Source organism: Equus asinus, chromosome 2 (genome assembly GCF_041296235.1).
Source record: "Equus asinus isolate D_3611 breed Donkey chromosome 2, EquAss-T2T_v2, whole genome shotgun sequence".
Classification (NCBI taxonomy): domain Eukaryota; kingdom Metazoa; phylum Chordata; class Mammalia; order Perissodactyla; family Equidae; genus Equus; species Equus asinus.
Window position 1 is genome coordinate 21,174,921 of NC_091791.1, and position 26,135 is coordinate 21,201,055.

The 26,135-nt window shown below is 34.6% G+C and overlaps 1 protein-coding gene across 2 annotated transcripts in view; it reads right to left on the minus strand.

Annotated features, from left to right (window-relative positions):
* MXI1 (MAX interactor 1, dimerization protein) overlaps window positions 1-26,135 on the minus strand; it is an 81,594-nt gene that overhangs the window by 29,360 nt on the left and 26,099 nt on the right. For both annotated transcript variants that reach the window (XM_014865714.3, XM_044751036.2), the window contains exon 3: window positions 6,550-6,579. In XM_014865714.3, coding sequence (XP_014721200.1) covers window positions 6,550-6,579 — 30 coding nt within the window. The remainder of the gene's footprint in view (window positions 1-6,549; window positions 6,580-26,135) is intronic.

The window sequence follows — 26,135 nt, forward strand, 5'->3', positions numbered from 1 at the left end:
ACCCCATAACTTGCCTTTAACGCAAACAAATATCCTTTAGGTACTATTAGTTGAGGTAAGAGTTTAAAGAAAGTTCTACCAAACCAATTTTATAATTTGTTTTTCCTCCTAACAAAAAAAATGCACATTTTTTTCTAGAATGTGCACAGCATATATAAAAGTGTATGTTCTTTTTAAACAAATGCCATACAAGCACCTAAAACATGCAGCTAAAACCAGTTAAGATATGCTCCTCCTGCCAAGGAATCCTAGCCAGGTGATGTACTAAGAAACCATTGCCTAACCCAAAGGTTTATTACTCTTATGTTTTGTTCTAAGATAAAGTAGATCAAATCAACCACTCTATCAAAACGTCCATGTCAAACGGGGACATGCAGATTGTGTAGAAAAAAATATTATATTCATTATCATGTCCAAACTATTGGGATAATCATAACTAATACATCAAAAATTCTAACACAAAAAAGTTGAAATTTACACAAATCACAAAAAAGTTATGATACTCTAGTCTCCAAGTACATATAAATCTTTACCTCATAAAAATGCTTACCATTTTCAACTCATGGAAAGGAGTAAAGACGTCACAAGTGGAGCACGAACTCCATCAGGTAAACTGTTCCCCTTTATAAAATTACCTGTCTTTGTCTTAGTGCCCTATATAATATCCTAATGAACTGAAAGAATCAATTAGGCTCAAACAAAGTTATTGATTCTCTTCTTATAAGCAAGATAAAGTCCTGCATAGTAAAAATCCCTTAAGATGTTCCCACTTACCAAGTTTTTTGCATATAACTTCTTTACATTTTAAGAATTCATTAAATTTTCCATTTATCTCCTATGAAATTATTTTATCATAATATGTCTGTTGAGCTCTCAAGAGTATTTTATATATTTTTCATTTTTCACTTAATTTATTATAATTCAATAACATATCAATTATAGATATACTCAATAGCACATATAATCACTTTTTAATTCAATGAATATTTAGTGAAGGACTCCTATGTGTTAAGGGTAAATAAGACAAAGTCTTTGCCTTCTTGCAACTTATATTCTAGCGAAAGAACTAAAATAACTCAAATAAATAATTCAGACAGAGATAAATGTTAAGGTGATAGAAAAGGCAGTGGGATAGGGAGTGACTGGTGGGGCGATTACTATTGTCTAAGGAGATGACCTGAGAACTGAGAACTAAATAATGATGAAGAGCTAGAGCAAGGGCTTTCTAAGCAGAAGGAAGAGCAAGTGCAAAAGCCCTAAGATGGAAATGAACATGGTGTGTTTGATGAAAAGAAAGGAAACAGTGTCAGCTGGACCATAGGAGACAAGGGATAGAGCGGTAGGACTTTGTAGGTCATAGATTTTATCTAATAGCAATGGGAAGCCAGTGGAGGATTGTAAACAGAAATGACATGATCTGATATATTGTTTGAGAAGATCACTCTTGCTGCTATGTGAAGAATGAAATTTAAGGAGGAATGAACACTAGCATTTAACAGAAAATAATATTCTTTCTTTATGGTGTTTCTTAGTCCTCTCTCTTCTGTTCCCAATTCCATCACCTGAGTGCTGGTTCTTATATCCTTCTACTATATGGCTACTGCAAAAGCATCCAAACTAATCTCCTTGCTTCTACAGCTGGACTGTACTTTTAAAAATACACAAATGCTTTGATCAAGCCTATCTCTTTGCTTCAAAAACCTCAAATATTCACTACTGCCAAAAAATAAAATCTAAATTCCTTGATATTCAATAATATTCCACAATCTAATACCAAAACACCTCTCTGGCCTCATTTCCCACTACTAATTTGATGGACTTTGCTCTTCCACTCAATATGGTCTACTCACTTTCCTGATCACAGCTTATGATGCCACCTTCCTGCTTCTATGGCTCTACTCACGCTGACCCCTTTTCCTTATTCTTTCCTTAGATTCAAATCTACCTCTTCTTCATGGCTCAGCATATATTCTCCTTGACTATCCAGAGCAGTGGCTTTTTGACTATGACCCAGTATTTTACATCATGACCCAGGATACACAAGTTTTACAATTCTACATTTAAGTTTACTTCAAACAATGCACTTTGGTTATTTTCTATTCTATTCTACTTATTTTTCAAAATGACTGGAAAGACCACTAATGGGTTTCAATCTTCAGTTTGAGAAACTCTTTTTAATGCACCTTTCTAGACATTCACTGATAACTTAACCAGATGCTGGTATTGAAAGATGAAACCTATAACTACCAAATTACAATAACCTTAACCTTAAGGATAGGATAGGGCCAGTATCTTATACTTCATTTTATCTACTATGATGCCAAGTACATTATTTATTAATCATTACTGAAGAGAAAGACTGATATTAAACATAGCTGTCATATTTATGATCAGACAGGATCATGATTAGGACTGTTTTGTGTTCCTATCATCTTGCTTCAAATTGTAGTTATGATGGTCAACATGGCTAGTTTTCAATAACACTTTGACCTACACTTTCTGCATTCCTACCTTACGGGATTATATAATAGCTTTGCAGAGTGAGGGAACAGTACTCCATAAATGCTCATTTTCATCTTTCCCTCAGAATTATGAGGAAGTCTCTATATGGAGGACACCTATTACCATTCATTGAACATGCTTCTCTTTTATCACAAATACTCAGGACTTCTGCTCTGCCTAGGAAGGCATTATTAGACCAGTGTCCTCATTTGGTCCATCTAGCTTTGCCAAAGTTGTAATAAGGGTAAGCCTTTGTTTCAATGGAATGACAGCTATTAAGGTTGAACAGCCTCTCCTGCAGTCAGCACTAAATTCTTGACCATTACAGTTCTATTAGAGTTGTGGACTCTTTCGAAAACATCAGGAATTTGAATAAAGAAAATGAAAAAGCAGTGAAGCGATCTAAAATCTGTACTAAATGGTTTCTTCTCTGGCAAAGGACCCAACTCATAAGATAAGTCAATGGGCAACGTAAATTCTTAATTCTTAAATCTCAGACTCGTTAATTTTACCATCAGATAATTCACACAGGTTCATGAAGAATGCAGAACATCCAAAGGTATTATGCTTCCCTTTTACCTCCACTCCCTGAGCCTGGAATGACCTGTTGTGGGTCTAGGGAACAGGGTAAGTACACAAGTAACAAATGCTCTGAACCATCTAGACCAGGTTCAGTGTAACCATCAGGGTTTTAGGCAGAAATAAGCCCCCAAGACCTATCCAAGAAAGAATCTGAATTTCTTCATCAGTCCTGAAACTATGTAAAGCTCCCTAATGGACTGTGGGTATCTTGGAGTAACTGGGGACCAGAGCAAATAACTCTAGGCCTGCCAGACCCCAAATCTCCACCATTAGGCTTCCCTCTGAGATCTGGGAGTATATGAACCTCAATATTTGTTGACTATTGTCTCCTCAAGGCCAGATCCAGGGCTTCAACAATCTTAGAGCTTTGTTTGAGATAGCCATCTGGAATTACTCTGTCATTCACTAACAATTCAAAATCATCTACTCTAATTCTCACTGCATTGTCCCAGTAAAAAACACTAACTCAGAGCAGCTTTATATGCAAGATTTTAGAACCAAGCTAAAAAAAACTTCTGACATGAATATATTATATATAAAGTGGCAAAATTTCAAGAATATGAATCATTTCAGGAATATCTTTTCAGAATGAAGACAAAATCAAATTATCCTTTTGATAGTGAATTACTTTCCTTATATAAGCTCACACTCAAAAGTAAATGAAAGGTAAAGACAAAATTCTATTTATTTTAGAGAATGACAAAGCTAAGTTAATTTTCTTTAACATGTCAAATAAAAATGGTGCCCTGGGAAAAAAGATGGCCATTAAATAGAACTGGCTGGGGGCTTAAAAAAAAATAACAATATAGGCTTAAATTTTAAAAATATTCCTGTGCTGCCTTCCTTCTATTTGGCTAAAACATCTCCTTCCGTTTAAATCATCCTGTGTCTACCAATATTTTTGTCTTTTTGCTAAATAACAACCCAGTAACTTTTCAGAAGTGGACTACAGGTTATCCAACTGGATTCTTCCTTTGGCACTCACCCTCTTACACATTCCACTAAATTAGGGATTTATTGACATTGATAAATACCAGTTTTAAAAGCAAATACACCTTGGAAAAGTTAATTCTATATTACCTCTCAATTAAGCCTCAAGGAAGAGAAGGAGAGAAGGAGGGAAAAAGGAAAGGAGGGAAGAAGGGAGGGAGGAGGAGAAATAATTTGAGGAATTATGACTATCTAGGACTATCAGAAGACAAGGGAACCATGCCTTAAGTGAGGCAGGGTAGGAAACCAGCCAGAAAGTCTTAGATCTAAGTAAATAAAATGGGAACAAAAAGCCTTCACTAGAGACACAGATCACATACAATTCAGGCAATAAAAGCCACACACATTATACCAGTGCCATAGACAGATACTAGATTAAACAACTTCAGGGCATATCAAAGTAGTATTATGGATGATAAAGTACTACTTCTGACTTATCAATAAGTCAGAAGTGATATGCAGAATTCATTAAACAAAGTTTACTCAAAGATTTAAAAAGCTCCATTCCAAACAGTTTACAAAAGAATCTCTTTACTCCAGGGTTAAACAAGTTTTTGCCAGATTTCCAGTGAAGGTCTTCCAAGGACCACATTTAGGTGGGTGAAATAATTATAAAAGCCACATGTTTATCAGTATTTAAAACATGTGGCCCCAAATACACTTTGTGCTCTAATTTAAAGTTCAATATAAGGTTTCATTTTCAGAATCCTCAGAGCTGTCATTTCTTGGTCTTTTTGTCATGTTTAAACTAGCCAGATACTTCCTTTAATATACTGGAAATATAAGGCAGAAAAGAGATTCTTTAAAATAAAAGGTCTCCTGCCAAACTGCTTTGCCACAAACTAGCAAAACACCTTTGACTAGACCACTGAACTTCCTCTAGTTTCGTCCTTCACTCAATATTAAAGCCATTATCCACCATACCTGCATGAAATGTTAGGCACTAAGGATACAAAATTGAACAAAACAGAATCCCTGCCTTTTAGGCAGTCACAGTCATCTGGCAGAAAGAAACATATGAACAGATAATTACAATACTACCTGGTTAAGTTTTACAATAGGAAATATGAACAGATCATTGTGCAAACAAAGTGGTAAAAACGACTAAGTCAGCCTGGAGGACGATGCTAAGCCTGTTCAAGAGGATTTGACATTTAAATTCATCTGCAATGAGGCAGTTAGGCTAGTCCATCCATAAGGCCCCTTCTATTTAAAAAAAGGCAGGACAAAAAGTTGAAGGTCATGGAGATCTTGTTTGACGAAAATGGCTGGTGCAGACAACTCCAATTTGTTGGTTATTAATCTAACCTCTGTATCAAAAAGAGAATACTTTACTCCTACAATCCTCATTTCCTCTCCCAAACTTGTCCTCTTCCTATACTGTTTCTCGGTAAATGGTAATACCATCTAAAACTTAACTTTCCATAGCCAACTAGTCACCAATTTCTACTGATTCTATTCCATACTATCTCTTTATTCTGTCTACTTCTATCTCCAATGGTTACCATCATCTTTTACTTTAGAGGCTTCCAATAGCCTCCAAAAGAGTTTTCCTGTCTCTGACATCCCTTCTCCCAATCAACCAGTTCTTCACACTGTAGCCAAAGTGATCTTTCCAAAATACAAATCTGATCTTATGACAACCCACCTTAAAATCATTCAACTGCTCCCTATTGCTCTCAGAAAAAGTCCAAACTCTTCAGCATAGTTGTCAACATCTGTCCTGGCTTGCCTTTTGGCTACAATCGTTTCTTCTCATATCGAACCTCCTGCAGTTTCCTCAACACACGGTGCTCGCTCACCATCCTCTGCAGAGCCTTCCAAGACTCCCTCAAAAGAGAACTGAGTGACCATCCAAAATGATCTCTCAGCACCCTCTGCTTCTGCACTACCATACTTTCCACACTATACAGTATTTTAATTACCTGTTTGTCTCCCCCAGGAAGCTGTAAGTTCCTTAAGGACACAAACTATCTTACACACTCTTGTATTTCCTATGTAAAATATTATGCCTGTGAGGCACTAACATATAGTTTATGCTTAATAAAGATTTGTTGTGTGTGTGAATAAATGAACGAATGAATGAACAAACTGCAAAGAAACTGAATATCCTACAATTTTTCATAATATTTATTAGCTACACTAAAGAAATCTAATCCTTTAGCAAGACCACATTTAAACCCTGAGCCTATCACACTTACCCCATTTTCAGAGACAGAAATAAAGAAGGCTATACCATAAACTAAAAATTCAAATGAGCTTAAAAATGTATTTACCTCTTCCAATTTAGATAGTATAAGCTTATTATTTAAGTCATTTTTTTGGAGAGAATACATATATATCAGAATCATGATATGCTATACATTTTTTTTAAAATTATATAATTAGATATGCACTATTACATTATTTTCACAGGTAAAACATTGAGTTTGCTTTTTTAACATAAATGAAAGCTGCATCTCATCACTGACTCACCGATTCTTTTCCAGCTCATTGTGCGTAGACCTTAAAGGAAAAAAAAAAGAGCATTAGCCATGTTTTGTCACTAAGGCTATAGAAAGGGGGATTAGTTTAGTTACTGCTATACCAACCACAACCAGTGAATTTATTTAACATTGCAATATATGGTCGGACTTCTATAATCTCACTCATCAAGAAGAAACAGTTACATTCACTAGGACTGTTCATTCAGATACAGTGTTTTCAGTTAACTCTAAATATTCTGAAACTAGAGTTTCATTGTTATTTTAATAAAACTAACACACGTTCTCTTGTCTACTTCTAGTATCCTACATTTTGTTGATTTGTAAACATTATATCAGAAATTTTAATTCACACAGAATCTTATTTTTGTTTAAAAAGAAAAATAAAGGAGTAGTAAATACTTCTCTGCCCTCTTCCATCTCAACTTTCCATTCCTAAACATGCAGAGAAAAAAACATTTTGCCTAGCATAGAAGCTGAAAAAGGCTTGCCTTACTGCTAAGTGATACAGACAAATTCAAGCCTTGCTGCCCTTTGTGTGAAACATAAACAAGAAAAAGTTGTACAAAGAAGAAAAGTAACATAAATAAAAGAAGAAATATTAATAAATCGAGAAACACGTTTTTAAAAGACTGGAAGCATACAGCTCAAAATGCTAACAAACGTTTTCTTTTAGTGACTTTTTTCATTTTGATTATCAGTATCTGTTATAATAATACTTACCATCTATTGAACAAGCATAGTGTCTGCTAAATAGTGTGCTAAGCAGTTAACAAACATTATCTCATTTTTATCCCCAAAACAATCATTGTTTTATAAACAAGAATACTGAGGTTCAGAGAGAACAAGAGACAGGCTCTTGTCACAAGAGGTAAAGCAGCAGCCACGATCTAAGACCAAGTCTTTCTTACTCCTTAACTAGTTCTTAACCACCACCAAGTTCTTAACTACTTAGTGACAAGCAATACCAAAGACAGGTTAAAGGCACAGACTCTAAGGCCAGACTGCTTGGCTTCAAATACTGTGTAGCCTTGTTAAAGTCCCTTCATTTCTCTGTATTCAGTTTCCTCATCTATGAAATAGGAAAAATTTTCCTATTCCTATGACATAGGAAAAATTGCCTCATATGATTGTTTTGAGGAATAAACAAGTGTACAAGGAACAGCAAAATACAATGAACTCTATCTAAAGTTAGCCACTATTAGAATTATGTCATACTAGTTCTCTTGCATGAACATGTATTACTTTTACAATAATTTAGCATTAACAATAACAGGAATTTTATAAAGGAGAGTTTAAGTTCCTGCCACCAGAACTAAAACTTTAATCACTTAATATATTCTGATTAATGTCAAATGCCTTCAGAATATTACATTACTGATTACTTTAATCTCATTTATTATTCCAATGGATTTTTGTTGTTGTTGTTGTTGTTTGGTGAGGAAGATTGGCCCTGAGCTAACATCTGTTGCCAGTCTTCCTCTTTTTGCTTGAGGAAGACTGTTCCTGAGCTAACATCCGTGCAGACCTTCCTCTATTTTGTATGTAGGATGTTACCACAGCATGGCTTGATGAGTGGTATGTAGGTCCGCGCCCAAGACTGGAACCTGCAAACTCCAGCCGCTGAAGCAGAGCACACGAACTTAACTACTACACCACCAGGCCAGCCCCCAATGGATATTTAATAACCAAATTTCTAAATTTTAACAATAAGAGTATTTTTGTCAGTCTCATAATTTGTGGAAATTTTACCCACTGTCTTAGTTCAAGAGCCAAAAGGCTTCTTTGAGTTACTGTCTTCTGTCTACTTTTTGCTTTCTTAGCAGTTTCAAAAGGTCCAAGAGACACGGGATGAAAAAGACTGATGTTCATTTTCAAGAGATTATCTTATGGGGCTGGCCCCGTGGCCGAGTGGTTAAGTTTGTGTGCTCTGCTTTGGTGGCCCCGGGTTTCGCCGGTTTGGATCCTGGGTGCGGACATGGCACTGCTCATCAAGCCATGCTGAGGGAGCATCCCACATAGCAAAAGCAGAAGGACCTACAACTAGAATGTACAACTATATACTGAGGGGTTTTGGGGAGAAGAAGAAGAAGAAAAAAAAAAGAAGATTGGCAACAAATGTTAGCTCAGGTGCCAATAAAAGAATTTTAGGATGCTTCAAGACTTCAGCCAAATTATCAGCAAGGATATGTACAATCCAAATGGAAGAAACTATAAAAACATAGTCAGAACTTTTAGTCTAACAGAGATTCAGAGTTCAAAACCCAATAAATAAATTACAACCAAATTTCTATCACCATATAAGTATTTATAGAAAGTTTTGATGAAGTTCTTTTTTGTTTGAATAAAATGATAAAGTAAATCAATAAGTTACAAGAGAGAAAAGCCATATTTTAAAGAGATTTGAAACAAAAAATATTATTCAAAATTTGAGTGCATAATCAATAAAGTAATTCCCTACTCCCTCTTAGTAAGCAAGTTTTGGTTTAATTGCCTTCATCTAAGAAGAAAACTTAGAACAAGTAAAACAAAAACAATGAAATACTAGAGTAAGTAATAAATGAAAACAATCTATTTAGAGAGAAGTAGGCTATTTACCATAAACTTATTCTAAACAGTCTGGCAATCCCACATATGGCCATAAATGTAAAAGATAATATATCCAAAGATAACCAATTGCTCAATTCCAGTATTATATTGAGACTATTATCAAAGCTAGCACCAAAAGAACATAATTTGACCCACTGCTGTGAACAAAATTAAAACAGCAGGTTCTTCCCACCTCTCTAAGACTTTATTATTTATCTTCTTTCTAAAAAAAATATAAAATGATAGCTAAGAATATGAACTTGTTCACCAAACCAGGAAATGCATGCCATATCTAGTTAAGTCACTAGCAAAATTTAACAAGATTTTGAAATACCAAGAAGCAAAAATGATCATACATGTATGAATCTTTACCATATTGCCATGTTCTTCCAATGTTTAAAAAATGCATCAGTAGTGTTTACTCCTATTTTGATGGCTTTTTTGCCTGTGATATCAAGTCAACAAATACTGAGTATATTCAATGTTCAAGACTGTCTTAGGCTGCAGGGAATCAAAAACAGTCTCTAGTTGGTAAATTAAGACATGTATAGGAATAATTATAACTCAAGGCAAAATAAACATATAAAGAAAGGTACAGAGTGTGTGGGAGTTTAAAAGAGGCAGTTTACTTCCAAATAAAGCTATTAGAAAAAACTTTAGAAAAAGGTGGCATTTAGTTTGGGGCTTAAATGATGAGTATATTTGCTACTAGGAGAGGCTGGATCTGGTGGGGAAAGGACATTCCAAGTGGAAAGGATAGCATAAGCAAACAAGCAGAGTTGTGAAGTCCAAAGCAAAACCAGAGAATAATGTATAGGTCACAAAGACCTCTGGTGTTAGAGGAAAGAAGTCCTGAGTTTAAATGTTAACTCTATCACTCACACTAGTTATGTAACTTTGGACAAATTATTTAACCTCTCTGGTTAACAGTTTCCTCATTTGTAAAATTGGAATAATACCACATGACTTGGCTGGGTTACTGTGAGAATTAGAGAAAAATATGTAAAAGCATCCAGCATGTAATAAGTATTCAATAAATGCTATCTACTGCAAATATTATTATTATTTTTAACAAGACTAAAAATATACTACGCATAATGATGTTAACTATACTATGTGGGACAAAAAATTGGTAGATTCTCAGTAACACTTGGAATTAACCTGGAAATAAACAAAAAGACAATAATGATGAAAAAAACTGAAATAAAAGATAGATATTTTCATCATTTAGTCATCTGTACGAGGACAGTACAAAGTTTAGGGTATGAAAGAGAGAAAGATGCCTAATTATATGTACACAGAGAAAATAATGATCCAAATAGTGCTGGCAATAAATGACTAATTGAACATATCACATGCTAGCACACTCAGAAACAACCTCTTTGCATCTCTGAGCCTATATGTTCAACCAAGCCATTCCAATAATGTGCCATAGAAATATTCAATTATGACAAATTCCCTATAAGGTTGAGATGTTCTGAATAATCCATCTGGTTAGCCCACTTTTCTTCTCCGAATAAAATGTACCACTGAGCGCAAACACTAATGAACTGCCTTCCTTTCAGTCCCCCTTACTCTGAATGCTTAACAACTTCCAAGGACAGAAAGAAAAACATTCCTATTATTTTACTATTGAATCACAGGTAATCCCTTTCACAAATAACATCCCTTTGAGAGAGACATGTTAACGCTATCTCTATTTGAATGGGAATCATTATCTCAACCAGACTGGTGACTTTTCATTGAGTACGACACAACTCTAATACATAAACTTTTAATTCTTTAGAGTGCAGTTTGGTGCAGTCAATGAAATGAAGCAAAGAATTGAAACTGCACAAAATGGTATAGTTTGGCTCAAGAGTAGTGCCACTATGGAAAGAAAATAAAAGCCCCCATTCCCAGAATTAATATTCTCTTCTAGCAAAAGAAAAGACCTCTATCTTTGTTGAGTTAATGAGCCAAGTCCCAATTTGTTAGCATTTTTATTTCACTTACTTTCTAATCCTAAAGTCCCTAGTGGATGTTGCCCTCCATACAATGAAAAGAACACATTCCATAAAGCTAAATGATTATCTTCTAACTGTATCCTAAAGCTTATACTTTATATACACATACTCAAAAGGCAAGAAAAAAAGAAAACTTCAGGTACATTAGAGTAGGGGTCTCCAAAGTATATACCTAAAGGGAATTGAAAAAGAAAATCTACTAGAATTAGTGAAATGATAAAACTTCTATTTATATTTATTATTGGTCTTAAAATTTATTCTGTATTTATAAAATATTAGTACAGTAATACATGTACACAGTTATAAATACATAAGCATATATTGGAGTACAGTAATACATGTATACAATTATAAATACACACACCTATATTGGGGATATAGAATTTTTTGTTGCTAGTGGTATAATAAAGTGGGTTTAAAGTTTAAACACTGTAATAGAAGAAAATCATGCTAATTGTCAATAAAGTAATTCTTTCAAAAAGGTAGTTTTGTGAATTTGTTTCTATAAAAGGTATATATTTTAAAAAACCATTAAAGGCAGTAAAACTTGAATATTGCGGACTTTTAGGAAAAATGCCTCATGAGACATGTATTGTTTCTTCCTTAACAACAACAAAAACATCACCACCACAATAACTAAGGCCACAAAAAAGCAAGGGTCTAAAAACACAATAACAGTAACTACAATCAATAAGTTTTTCCTTAAGACTTACACATCAAAGCTGAATATATGCATACTTTATGACTCAGTATTTCCACTCATAGGCATATACCAACTAATATATGTATATATGTTTACCAGGGGACATACAAAAGAATGCTCATTCTTTTTGTACTAGCCAAAAGCTGGAAACAACTCAAACGACTATGAACAGGATAATTGGTGAATAAATTGTGAAATATTCATACAATGTGATACTATGGAGCACTGAGAATGAACAACTACTACACAATAACAGGGATGAATCTCCATAAATGCAACATAACGTTGAATGAAAAAAGGCAGACACACAAAATACATACTATATGACTCCATTCATGTAAAGTTCAAAACCGGCAAAACTAATTTATAGTATCAAAAGTCAGAATAGTGGTTACCTAAGGGAGGGAGCAACAGAGACTGGAAAGAGTCAAGAGAAGGGCTTCTAAGAAAAACCTATAATATTTTATTTCTTCACCTTTGTGAAAATTCATTGAGTTGTACACTTAGGATCTGTACACTTTTCTGTACGTACCTTTTCAATAAACAGGAAAAAATTACATAGGAACTAAAATCTGCAAAAATCAATTTTTATTTCAAATATAGAAAAAAAACCAATTTAAATCTCTGAAAAATCTTTTGGCCTACTATATAAACATTCCTAAGTTATTTACTTTGTAAAGCATAATTTTCAATAAATTAATAAGTACTAAAATCATACAGAGTAAGGTCTCTAAGCACAATGGAATTAAATTAGAAATTAAGAAGACAACCAGAAAAAGAGCAATATTTGGAAGATAAGCAACAAATCAAAGAACAAATCACAGAGAAATTAGGAAATATTCTGAACTAAATGATAATGAAAAGACAACATATCAAAATTTGCTGGATGTAGCTACAGCAATGCTTAGAAAGAAATGTTTAGCTTTAAATTCTTATCTTAGGGGTAGGGGAGAATCCAAAATCAGTGATCTGAGATTCCACCTTTAGAAGCTAGAAAAAGAAGCAAACTAAACTGAAACAAGTTGAGCAATGGTTCTCAACCATGGTGAGTTTTGCCCACCAGAAGACATTCAGCAATGTCGAGAGACGTTCTTGGTTATCACAACTAGGGAGATACTACTGGCATTTTGTGAGGAGAGGCAAGGGATGCTGCTGAACATTCCATGATGCTCAAAACAGAATTATCTGGCCCAAAATGTCAACAGTGCTGAGGTTGAGAAACTGATGTAGAGGAAAGACATAATAAAGCTAAGAACAGGAATGAACAGAATAGAAGACAGGAAAAAATACAAATATCAATAAAACTGAAGGCTGACTTTAAAGAAATTGTTAAAATTGATAAACTTCTAAGACTTATGAAGAAAAAAGACAAAAATTACCAACACACACACACAAATAACCAATATCAAGAATGAAAGAGTGCACATTACTACAGATCCTACATACATTAAAGGATAAGAGAATATTATGAACAACTTTATGCCAATAAATTCAACAACTTTCTTGAAAGATACAAATTATCAACACTGACCCAAGATAAAGAAGGGCACTACATAATGAGAAAGGGAACAATCCAACTAAAGGATATAACACTTGTAAATATCTATGCACCCAACATAGGAGCACCTAAATATATAGAGCAATTATTAACAGACATAAAAGGAGAAATAGACAGTAACACAATAATAGTAGGGAGCTTTAACACTCCACTTGCATCAATGGATAGATCATCCAAACAGAATATCAAAAAGGAAACATTGGCCTTAAATGACACATTAGACTAGATGTACTCAGTAGATATAAATAGAACATTCCATCCAAAAACCACAGAATACACATTTTTTTCCAATGCACATGGAATATTCTCCAGGATAGATCACTTTTTAGGCCAAAAAACGAGTCTCAATAAATTTAAGAACACTGAAATAATACCAAGCATCTTTTCTGACCACAAGGGTATGAAACTAGAAATCAACTGCAGGAAGAAAACTAGAAAAGCCACAAATATGTGGAGATTAAACAAAATGCTACTGGACAACAATTGCGTCAATAAAGAAATCAAAAAATACGTGGACAAATGAAAATAGAAACATGACATACCAAAATTTATGGGATACAGCAAAAGCGGTTCTAAGAGGGAAGTTTACAGCAATACAGGCCTACCTCAACAAACAAGAAAAAGCTCAAATAAACAATCTAACAGTGCACCTAACAGAACTGGAAAAAAGAAGGACAAACAAAGCCCAAGATCAGGAGAAGGAAGGAAATAATAAAAATTAGAACAGAAATAAATGAAATAGAGACTTAAAAAAATCAATGAAACTAAGACATGGTTCTTTGAAAAGATAAACAAAATTGACAAACCTTTAGCCAGACTCACTAAGAAAAAGAGAAGTCTCAAAAAAATAAAACCAGGGGCCAGCCTGGTGGCACAGTGGTTAAGTGTGCACATTCTGCTTCTCAGTGGCCCGGGCTTTGCCGGTTCTGATCCTGGGTTCAGACATGGCACCGCTTGGCAAAAGCCATGCTGTGGTAGGCGTCCCACATATAAAGTAGAGGAAGATGGGCATGGATGTTAGCTCAGGGCCAGTCTTCCTCGGCAAAAAGAGGAGGATTGGCAGTAGTTAGCTCAGGGTTAATCTTCCTCAAAAAAAAAAACTCTCAAAAAAAAAAAAAAAACCCAGAAGTGAAAGAGAAGAAATTACAATAGACACCTCAGAAATACAAAAGATTTTAAGAGAATACTTTGAAAAGCTATCCACCAACAAATTGGATAATCTAGAAGAAATGGATAAATTCTTAGAATCATACAACCTTCCAAGACTGAATCAAGAAGAAATAGAGAATCTGAATAGACCAATCACCAGTAAGGAGATGGAAACAGTAATCAAAAACCTCACAAAAAGATTCCTCGAAAAGTTAAAAATAGAAATACCTTATGACCCAGCCATCCTACTACTGGGTATCTATCCTAAGAACCTGAAATCAGCAATTCCAAAAGTCCCATGCACCCCTATGTTCATCGCAGCATTATTCACAATAGCCAAGTCATGGAACCAACCTAAGTGCCCAGCAACTGATGATTGGATAAAGAAGATATGGTATATATATACAATGGAATACTACTCAGCCATAAAAAGGACAAAGTCGTCCCATTCACAACAACATGGATAGACCTTGAGGGTATTATGTTGAGTGAAATAAGTCAGACAGAGAAAGACGAACTCTGTATGACTCCACTCATAGGTGGTAGTTAACATATACACAAAGAGAACTGATCAGTGGTTACCAGGGGAAAGGGGGAGCGGGGGGAGGGCACTAGGGGTGAAGTGGTGTACCTACAACATGACTAATGATGTACAACTGTAATTTCACAAGGTTGTTAACTATCATAATCTTAACTAAAAAAAAAAAAACCTCCCCAAAAATAAAAGTCCAGTACCAGATGGCTTCCCTGGTGAATTCTACCAAACATTCAAAGAAGACTTAATACCTATCCCTCTCAGACTCTTCCAAAAAATTGAAGAGGAGGGGAAGCTTCCTAACTCATTCTATGAGGCAAACATTACCCTGATACCAAAACCAGATAAGGAAAATAGAAAAAAAGAAAATTACAGGCCAAAATCACTGATGAACATTGATGCAAAAATCCTCAACAAAATACTAGCAAATCAAATATAACAATACATTAAAAAGATCATACACCATCATCAAGTGGGATTTATTCCAGGGGTGCAGAGATGGTTCAACATATGCAAATCAATGTGCTACACCACATTAACAAAATGAAGAATAAAAATCACACAATCATCTCAACAGATGAAGAGAAAGCACTTGACAATATACAGCATCCATTTGTGATAGAAACTGAATAAAATGGGTATAGAAGGAAAATACCTCAACAAAATAAAGGCCATGTACGACAAACCCACAGCTAATATCCTACTCAATGGAGAAAAATTGAAAGCTATCCCTCTAAGAACAGGAACCAGACAAGGATGCCCACTTTTGCCACTCTTATTTAACATAGTATTGGAAGTTCTAGCCAGAGCAATCAGGCAAGGAAAAAAAAAAAATAACAGGGATCCAAATTGGAAAGGAAGAAGTGAAACTGTCACTATTTGCAGATGACATGATTTTATATACAGAAAACCCTGAAGAATCCACTGAAAAAGTTTTAGAAATAATAAATGAATATGGTAAAGTTGCAGGATACAAAATCAACATACAAAAATCAGTTGTGCTTCTATACACTAATGAAGTAGCAGAAAGAGAAATTAGGAATACAATCCCATTTAAAATTGCAACAAAAATAATAAAATATCTAAGAATAAATTTAACGAAATTGATGAAAGACCTGTACACTGAAAACTATAAAACACTGTTGAAAGAAGCTGAAGAAGACACAAAGATATGGAAAGATACTCTGTGCTCTTGGATTGGAAGAATTAACATCATTAAAATGTCCATACTTCCTAAAGCAATCTACAGATCCAATGCAATCCCTATCAAAGTTCCAGCAACATTTTTCCACAGAAATAGAACAAAGAATTCTAAAATTTATATGGAACAACAAAAGACCCCAAACAGCCAAAGGAATCCTCAGAAAAAAGAAGAAAGCTGGAGGCATCACACTCCCTGATTTCAAAATATACTAGAAAGCTATAGTAATCAAAACAGCATGGCACTGGCACAAAAACAGACACACAGATCAATGGAACAGAATCAAGAGCCCAGAAATAAACCCACACGTCTATGGACAGCTAATTTTCAACAGGGAGACAAGAAGGTACAATGGAGAAAGGTAAGTCTCTTCAATAAACAGTGTTGGGAAAACAGGACAGCCACACGCAAAAGAATGAAAGTAGACCATTATCTCACACCATACACAAAAATTAACTCAAAATGGATTAACTTGAATGTGAGACCTGAAACCATAAAATTTCTGGAAGAATATATAGGCAGTACCCTCTTCAAAATCAGTCTTAGCAACATATTTTCAAATACGATGTCTGACTGGGCAAGGGAAACAAGAAAATAAACAAATGGGACTACATCAAACTAAAAAGCTTCTGCACAGCAAAGGAAACCATCAACAGAATGAAAAGACAACCTAATAATTGGGAAAAGATATCTGCAAAGCATATATCTGATAAGGGGTTAAGATTCAAAATAAAGAATTCATACATCTCAACAACAACAAAAAAACCCCTAACAACCCAACTTAACAATGGGCAAAAGATCTGAACAAATATCTTTCCAAAGAAGATATACAGATGGCCAACAGGCAGACAAAGATATTCAACATCACTAATTATTAGGGAAATGCAAATCAAAACTACAATGAGATATCACCTCATGCCCATCAAAATGACTATAATTAACAAGACAGGAAATAAGTGCTAGAGAGGATGTGGAGAAAAGGGAACAACTCAAAGACTGCTGGTGGGAATGCAAACTGGTGCAGCCACTGTGGAAAACAGTATGGAGGTTCCTCAAAAAATTAAGAATAGAACTACCATACAATCCAGCTATTTCACTGCTGGATATTTATCCAAAGAACATGAAAACATGAATGCATAAAGATATATGCACCCCTATGTTCACTGCAGCATTATTCACAATAGCCAAGACTTGGAAATAAACTAAATAAGCAAAAACGGACGAATGGATTAAGAAGATGTGGTGTATATACACAATGAAATACTACTCAGCCATAAAAAAGGATGAAATCTTGCCATTTCCAACAACATGGATGGACCATATGATCTCACTCATAAACAGAAGATAAAAACAAGAAACACACACAGATAAAGAGATTAGATTGGTGGTTGCCGGGGGAAGTGGGGAGGGAAGAAGGAGAAAGGGGTGACTGTGCACATGTGTATGGTGATGGATGGTAATTAGCCTTTTGGTGGTGAACATAATGTAATCTACACAGAAATTGAAATATAATTATGTACACATGAAAAATAATGTTATAAACCAATGCTACCTCAATAAAAACATTTTTAAATCTGCAAAGAAAAAAAAACTGACTCAAGAAGAGAAACTCTGAATAGCCTTTCATCTGTTAAAGAAAGTGAATTCATAATCAGAAACCTTCCCCCAGAGAAAACCCCAAGCCCAGAAGTCTTCATTGGCAAATTTTACCGAGCATTTAAGGAATAAATAATACCAATCCTACAGAAAATCTTTCAAAAAATAAGGGAAGGGGGAACATTTCCCAACTCATTTTGATGCCAGTGTCACCTGATACCGAAACCTGACAAAGAAATTACATTTAAAAAAAACAAAAACCCCATAGACTACTCTCTCTCATGAACACAGACACAAAAATTCTTTTTTTTTTTTTTTTTTGAGGAAGATTAGCCCTGAGCTACTACTGCCAATCCTCCTCTTTTTGCCAAGGAAGACTGGCCCTGAGCTAACATCCATGCCCACCTTCCTCTTTATATGTGGGACACCTACCACAGCATGGCTTTTGCCAAGCAGTGCCATGTCTGCACCCGGGATCTGAACCGGCAAAACCCAGGCCGCCAAGAAGCAGAATGTGCGCACTTAACTGCTGTGCCACCGGGCTGGCCCCCAGACACAAAAATTCTTAACAAAATATTAGCATATTGAACCCAACAATATACAGAAAGATCAGTGTTATAATAAAGAATTTGTCTGGTATTTGTCCCGACTTCCTGGGACAGAGCTTCTAAAACCTTGGAATTTCTCTAGTTATAGGAGTGTCCTGGTTAATCATGGTGGGCCCTGGGACCACACTGAGTTTATGCTAAGGAGGTGACACAAATTGGGGGCTGGTCATGCCAGAAAGACCAACCATATGAATAGAGGGTTGGGGCTTTGAGCCACTGATATCAGCCAGACCTCCCAACCTCCAGGGAGAGGAGAGTCACTAGAGATTGAATTCAATCATGTGGCCAATGATTCAATCAACTGTGACTACATAATGATACTGAAATAAAAACTCCAGAATCTGAGGCTTGGGTGAGCTTCCTAGTTAGTGAATGTATCAATGTGCCAGGAGGGTGAGGCACCCTGATTCCACAGGGAGAGGACACAGAAGCTCCAGGTCCAGGACTCTCCCAGATCTCGCCCTGTATGTCTCTTCATTTGGCCAGTCCTGATTTGTATTATTTATAATAAAACTTTTAATCATAAGTATAGCACTTTCCTTAATTCTGTGAGTAGTTCTAGTGAGTTATCTAACCCGAGGGGGTTGTGTTTAACACCCAATTTTATAGCCAGTTCATGAGAACTGCAAGTAGCCTAGAGATTTCTGAACTTGCTGCTGGCATCTATAGTGAGGACAATTATGTTGGGGACTGCACCCTTAAAATTGTGGAGTCCGTGCTAACTACAGGTAGTTAGCATCAGTATTACAAAATACACCAAGGCCAAGTAGGGTTTATTCCAGGAATGCAGGATTGGTTTAAGATTCCAAAAAAAAAAAAAAAAAATCAATCAATGTAATCCACCATATTAACAGAATAAAAAAGAAAAACCACAGTACAATCTCAATAAATGTAGAAAAAGCATTTGGGAAAACTCAGCATCCATTCATGATAAAAACTCTCAGCAAATTAGGAAAGAAAGGAATTTCCTCAACCTGTTAAAATGTATCTACAAAAAATCTACGATTATCATACTCATTGGTGAAAAAATGCCTGCTTTTCCAAGATCAGGAACAAGGCAAGATGTTCACTCTCACCACTTCTATTCAGCACTGTACTAGAGGTCTTAGCCAGTGAAATAAGGCAAGGAAAAAAAATCACACAAAATGGAAAGAAAGAAGTAAAAATATCTTTATTGCAAACATTATTTATTATCTTTTAAGAAAATACTAAGGAATATACAAATTACTAGAACTAACAATTGAGTTTAGCAAAGTCAGTTTACAAGGTCAATATACCAAATTCAACCGCCATTTATAATAATATCAAAGAATATTAAACCCTTAAGGATAAATTTAACAAAGTATATGCATACTCACACACTGAAAAACTACAAAATATTGCTGAGCCTTAATAACATCTAAACAATTGAATAAATGGAGAGACATACCATGTTCATGGATCAGAAGATTCAATACTGTTCAGATGTCTCAAGTCTTCCCAAATTAATCCATGGATTCAACACAATCTCCATCAAAATTCTAGTGGGTTCTAGTGGGCTTTGTTGTAGAAATTGACAAGCATATTTTATAAGGTATGTGAAAATGCAAAAGACGTGGAATAGTCAAAGAAACTTTTGAAAAAGAAGAACCAATTTGGAAAACCTACACTACCTGATTTCATGACTTATTAGAAAAACTATGATAATTAAGACAGTGTGTATTGAAGTAAGGATAAATATGTAGATCAATGGAACAGAATAGAGAGTCCAGAAACAGATTCATATATATGTGATTTTTTTAATGATTTTTTTTACAAAGATGCCAAGGCAACTCAATGTAGAAAGTATAGTCTTTTCAATAAACAGTACTGGAACAACTGGATAGCCATTTGCCAAAAAATGAACTTCAACTCTTACCTCACACCTACAACAAAAACTAACTTTAAGTGAATATCAGATCCAAATGTAAAACCTAATAATATAAAACTGCTAGAAGAAAACATAAGAGAAAATTTTTGTGATCTTGGATTATGCAAAGATTTCTTAGGATATAAGCATGAGCTATGAAAGACAAACATGATAAACCGGACTTCCTAAAAATATATAACTTTTCTTCTTCAAATGGCACTGTTAAGAAAATGACAAAGGCAAATCACTGAGTAGGAGAAAATCTCTGCAAAACATATACATAATAAAGGACTTGAATCCAGAATTTACAAAGAATGCTTACAACTCGATAAGAAAACAAACAACTCAACAGAAAAAAAGGCAAAAGATATGAACAAACACAGCACCAAAGAAGATGTATCAATGGCAAACAAGCACAGAAAGACACTCAAGGGCTGGCCCAGTGTTGTAGTGGTTAAGTTTGTGCACTCCGCTTTGGCAGCCCAGGGTTTGCAGGTTCAGATTCTGGGCGTGGACCTACACACCGCTCACCAAGCCATGCTGTGGTGGCGTCCCACATATAAAATAGAGGAAGATTGGCACAGATGTTAGCTCAGCAACAATCTTCCTCAAGCAAAAAGAGGAAGATTGGCAACAAATGTTAGCTCATGGCCAATCTTCATCAAAGAAAAAGGATGCTCAAGATCATTAGCCATAAGGAAAACGAAAGTTAAAACAGTGAGATATGACACATCCACTAGAATGGCTAAAATTTGAAAGAGTGACAATACCAAGTGCTCTCCAAGATGTGGAGCTACTGCAAGTCTTCTATACTGCTAGTCAGAATGTAAAATGGTATAGTCACTTTGGAGAACAGTTTGGCAATTTCTCTATAAAGTTAAATATACACTTACTATATGACCCAGCAATTCCACTCCTATTTAAGAAAAATGAAAACATATGTCCACAAAAAGACCTCTTCATGAAAGTACATAGCCTTTTTACTTATAATATCTAAAAACTATATGCAACCTAAATGTCTATCAACTGGTGAAGGAATAAACAAATTGTGGTAGATCCATACAATGTACTATTACTCAGGAATATAAAGGATTGAACTACTAATATGTAGAACAACATGAATCAACCTCAAAAAAAAAAAATCATGCTAACTGAAAGAAGTCAGACACAAAAGAGTATATATGCTATATGATTCCATTTATCTGAAATTCTAGAAACGGCAAAACTGTAGTGATAGAAAACAGACCAGAAGTTGCCAGGGACAAGAGGTGAAGATAGGAAATTGACTGTAAAGAGGTAGTAGGTAATGGTTTGAGATAATGAAAATGTTCTATATCATAATTGTGTTGGGGGTTGCATGACTGTATACATATGTCAAGTCACTGAATTGTACACTAAAAATTGGGGAACTTTATTGTATGGAAATTACATTGCAATAAAACTTTGGGTTTTTTGCTGAATAAGATTCACCCTGAGCATAGATGTTAATCCGTGCCAATCTCCCTCTAGATTTTAGTATGTGGGCCGCTAACGCAGCATGGCTGCTAACAGAGTGGTATAGGTCCGTGCCTGGGAACCTAACCCAGGCTGCCAAAGCAGAGCACACTGAACTTAACTACTAGGCCACTGGGGCTGGCCCAAACTTACTTTTTAGAAAAAGTAATAAACCCCTTCCTGAAACTGAGGCAATGATCAAATCTACACAAAGTACTGAGGAGTGAGAGTAAAGTATCAATTCCTCATTGTAGGAGACTAATAATATAAATTACTAGAAAACACATAATTTAAAAACATCTTTCCTTTGAGGAATGTCTGTATTTCAGGTACTTTAAAAAAAATTTTCATTTCTGGCATATAATTAATCTGTAGTTAGTCAAGAGTATAGACAGTCAGATCTTCATCTTCCATAATAGGAAGTCAATAGATAACAAGCAGAATAAGCTTCTTATTTAGAAATATGAAAGGAAACAGCAGAAGAAACTGATAAATTACGCGAGGGGGTAGCCTCTAGGAAGAAGGCATTGAATGCGGAGAAATGGGGCAGGGGAATGTTATTTTTCCTTACTAGCCATTTAGCATAAACTGACTTTTAAAACTACATACGTATATTACCTTTTTTAAATGCTAAGAATGAATTTAAAATAAAAGATAACTAGCTCACTTTCTATTCATAGTAGTGCCAGAAATTAAGAAGCCTCTAATACATGTTAAAGTTATACAGTATTTGTGAAATAATCACTTCTTAGGTGAGAGAGCAATAAGAGAAACTACAGAGAATTCTGAAGATTGAAATTATTGCCCTTAAGCATATTTTCAAGTCAAAACAGGACATTTAAGAAAATAAACTACTAATTATCTAGACTACTTCATTAGTTGATAACCCATTCTATTACAGAACAACATTCTAAAAACCTTTAAAAATGGAGAAAATATCAGTGATTTCCTAAATCACTTGACTTCTGATTGTAATTCAATATTTTAGGAAAGAGGCATGAAATAAACAATCAGTAGATACTTGTTGGGGGGCGGAGAGAATGGTACCATAATTAACAGCATTACTCATAATAAATATAAAGCCCATTTTTTTAAAGTAGACCCTAATTTTTATTTTTAATATACTCCATTCCTCCCTATAGTATTAGAATTAGATGCAGATATTATATACCTATTTCAAAGAATCTTACTGTCTAAGGGAAGTACATCACACAGAAAAGTGATTCTCAAAGGGAGTAAAGGAGGAGAGTTTGGCAGGATAGCTGAATCTCCTTGCTGTGGGGGCTGCAGGAAGAATGAAGGTGGCTTCTTCCAGCTAGCTACACTCCCTACTCCTCAACTCTTATTGGTTTATTTCACGTTTTAAAGGAATCATTGTTTAATATTCATTCATTCATTCATTTCACCTTTAGTTCTTTCTGGCATTTGTAACATGTTCAAGACTCTTCATTAAGTTACTGTAATAAATAAAAACAGGCAATCTTTTTTAAAAAACAGTTTTATTGTGGTATAATTTATATACTATAAAATTCATCCATTTTAAGTGTACAGTTCAATGAGCTTCAGTAAATTTATACAGTTGTGTAACCTTTACCACAATCTTGTTTTAGAACGCTTATCACCCCAAAATTGCCTCATATCCATTTGCAATCTTCACTCCCATCCCTAGCCCACCACTCATCTGCTTTCTATCTCTATAGTTTTGTCTTTTTTATAAATTTCATATAATGGTATCATACAATATGTATTCATGTAATCTGACTTCGTTTATATGTTTTTGAGGTTCATCCGTTTTGTTATATGTATGAGTAGTTTGTTTCTTTTTATTGCTGGGTAGTAGTCCATTGTATGAATATACTACATTTTGTTTATCCATTCACCAGCTGATGGACATTTCAATTATTTCCAGCTTTTTGTAATTATGAAAACTGCTAGGACCATTCACATTCAAGTCTTCCTGTGGATATGTAGAATAGGAGATCTTCATCTTATAGGACAGTGCCTCATACTTGTTACTCTTTACCATTAACATTCAAGTTATTTTTCACAATTGTGAAAATGGCCAACAGTATGAGGCACATACTGGTACTTAATAAGTTAATATTAAATTCCTACTGATATTTAAATGTTAAAAGAAAAAAAGAAACACATTTCTCAGTTATTTCTGATAATATGGGCCTCAACTTCAAATGTTAAAAAAGCAAATACAACTTTGTCTCCAATGAGTATACTTGCTACCAATAAACTGACAATGAGAATAAAGATATTAAACATCCCTAGCTCAGTTTCATACAAAGCAATCAATTAAGCCTAAATTTTTTTAAAAGTCTTCTCAAAAATATGTCAACACTTCATTAAAAAATACCTTCATATCTACATGATCATGCTCAAAGTATTCAGACATGCATTCATTCAGCAAGTATTTACTGAGTATCTACAATGAGAATATAAATAACCTAAATTTACAAAGTCCCTGCCCTCGTGTACCTCATATTCTATCATCCAATTTTTGCAAAAGATAAGTAAGGCAGGACTTATTAAGAAAATTACCACTATATACCATACACTTGGCACTATATCCTTACATTGTTAGATAATCACCATGTAATTCTGTTTAATTAATTTGTACATACTTAAAAATGTTTAAATTTTATACAGATAAATCATTTTGTTTCTTTAAACAGTCAGTGGACTAAATATGGTGCTTATGATAAACTCCATAAAAATATTTGAGCTTTTGGTAACCTCCTGATAAACAGTGGTTCTATAGAAAAATGAGATTCAAATACTTCTTATTGACTCAGAGTGCTATTTCCAGGGATGTAACCTGCATTCTAAAGGACAAGTGACTGGATAACATGTTTAAATGATAATATTAAGTACACCAAAAGGTTTAGAGCTAGGCCTAGAAGTCTAAATTTTAAATTGTAACTTACGTGCCTTGATTGTTACCAACAAGGACTACAGAAACCAATCCTAACAGACTCAGTATTAATGAAAATATATTGTCCAGAGTTTTTGTGGAGACTGAAGATGACTTTTGTTCTGTTATTCATATAGAAGATACATACTATCGTGATGAAGATTAAAAACCTGAAAATTTATATTTCTTCTAATACCAAGATAAACTTACTACATTTTACCCTCTAGTCTCTTTTATAACTAACAGGAAAGGTTCTTTATGGTTCCTCAAAGAGAATCCTAAATTGTCCCTGTCTAATTAATCAAAATAAGAATAAAGGAAAATCAGTTGCTTTATCAAAATACATGACTGACTGAAGACTAAAATTACTTTCTTCTATAATTTAAAAATGCCCATTTCAAATGGCTTGTCATGTGGCCTCCAAAAATGGTGTCTACACAGTGTTCTCGAAAGATTATCAAAAATATTTCCCATGATAAAGGCAAGGAAATAAATATCACATAGAAACCCCTGTATCCAATGTCACAGAACTAAATACAAAGAAAATCTGTAACACTTTCCCCTGAAATGTATGCAGTAAACATTAGCAACAAAATTATTTTCTCTTATAAGAAATTAGTTACTTAGATAAAACATAAGTAATTTCACTTTAATACCAAGTTACAGAGTTCCCATATCTCCTTGAATGCATGTTAATCAACGAACAAGTATATACAGTGACTCTACACTGTTTCTACAATAACCTACATACAGTGTTTGTTACAATAACCTGTAATCTCCCTTCATATAAATAATTTACTCTCTGTGCTATCATCTGACATAAATAAAAATGGCCCTGTTTATAACATCTTACCCATTTGTATTATTTATCATTTTATTATATACATATCTTTCCAAATGTACCATAAGCTCCTCTATGGTAAGAAGCATATATAGCAATGCTATGTACACAAAGTAAGCTCAATAAATTTGGTTACTAATTACCTTTAAGAGATCAGTTTTAATAAGTAGTGAAAAAGGAAGCAAATTGCAAAGGGTGAAAAAGAGCACCGGTTGGAAGGCACTAAAGCAGCAGGTACAGACCACACGCTTCAGGCATTTGGCAGAGTGGAAAAGGAGAGTACTAACACATAAATTTCAGGTTATAGTCACTGAGTCTTTGTTTTTAAGAAAATTATTACTAAGGACTATTTGCTGATCCAAGAGAATCAAATCCCAGGGATTTGTCTCATCTTCTAGTTCTACCTTTGGAAGTTATTTTGCATACCAGTCCAGTTTCCTCATCAAAAAAAGAGAAAATAATGCCACTTCACGGAATTGTTCTGAAA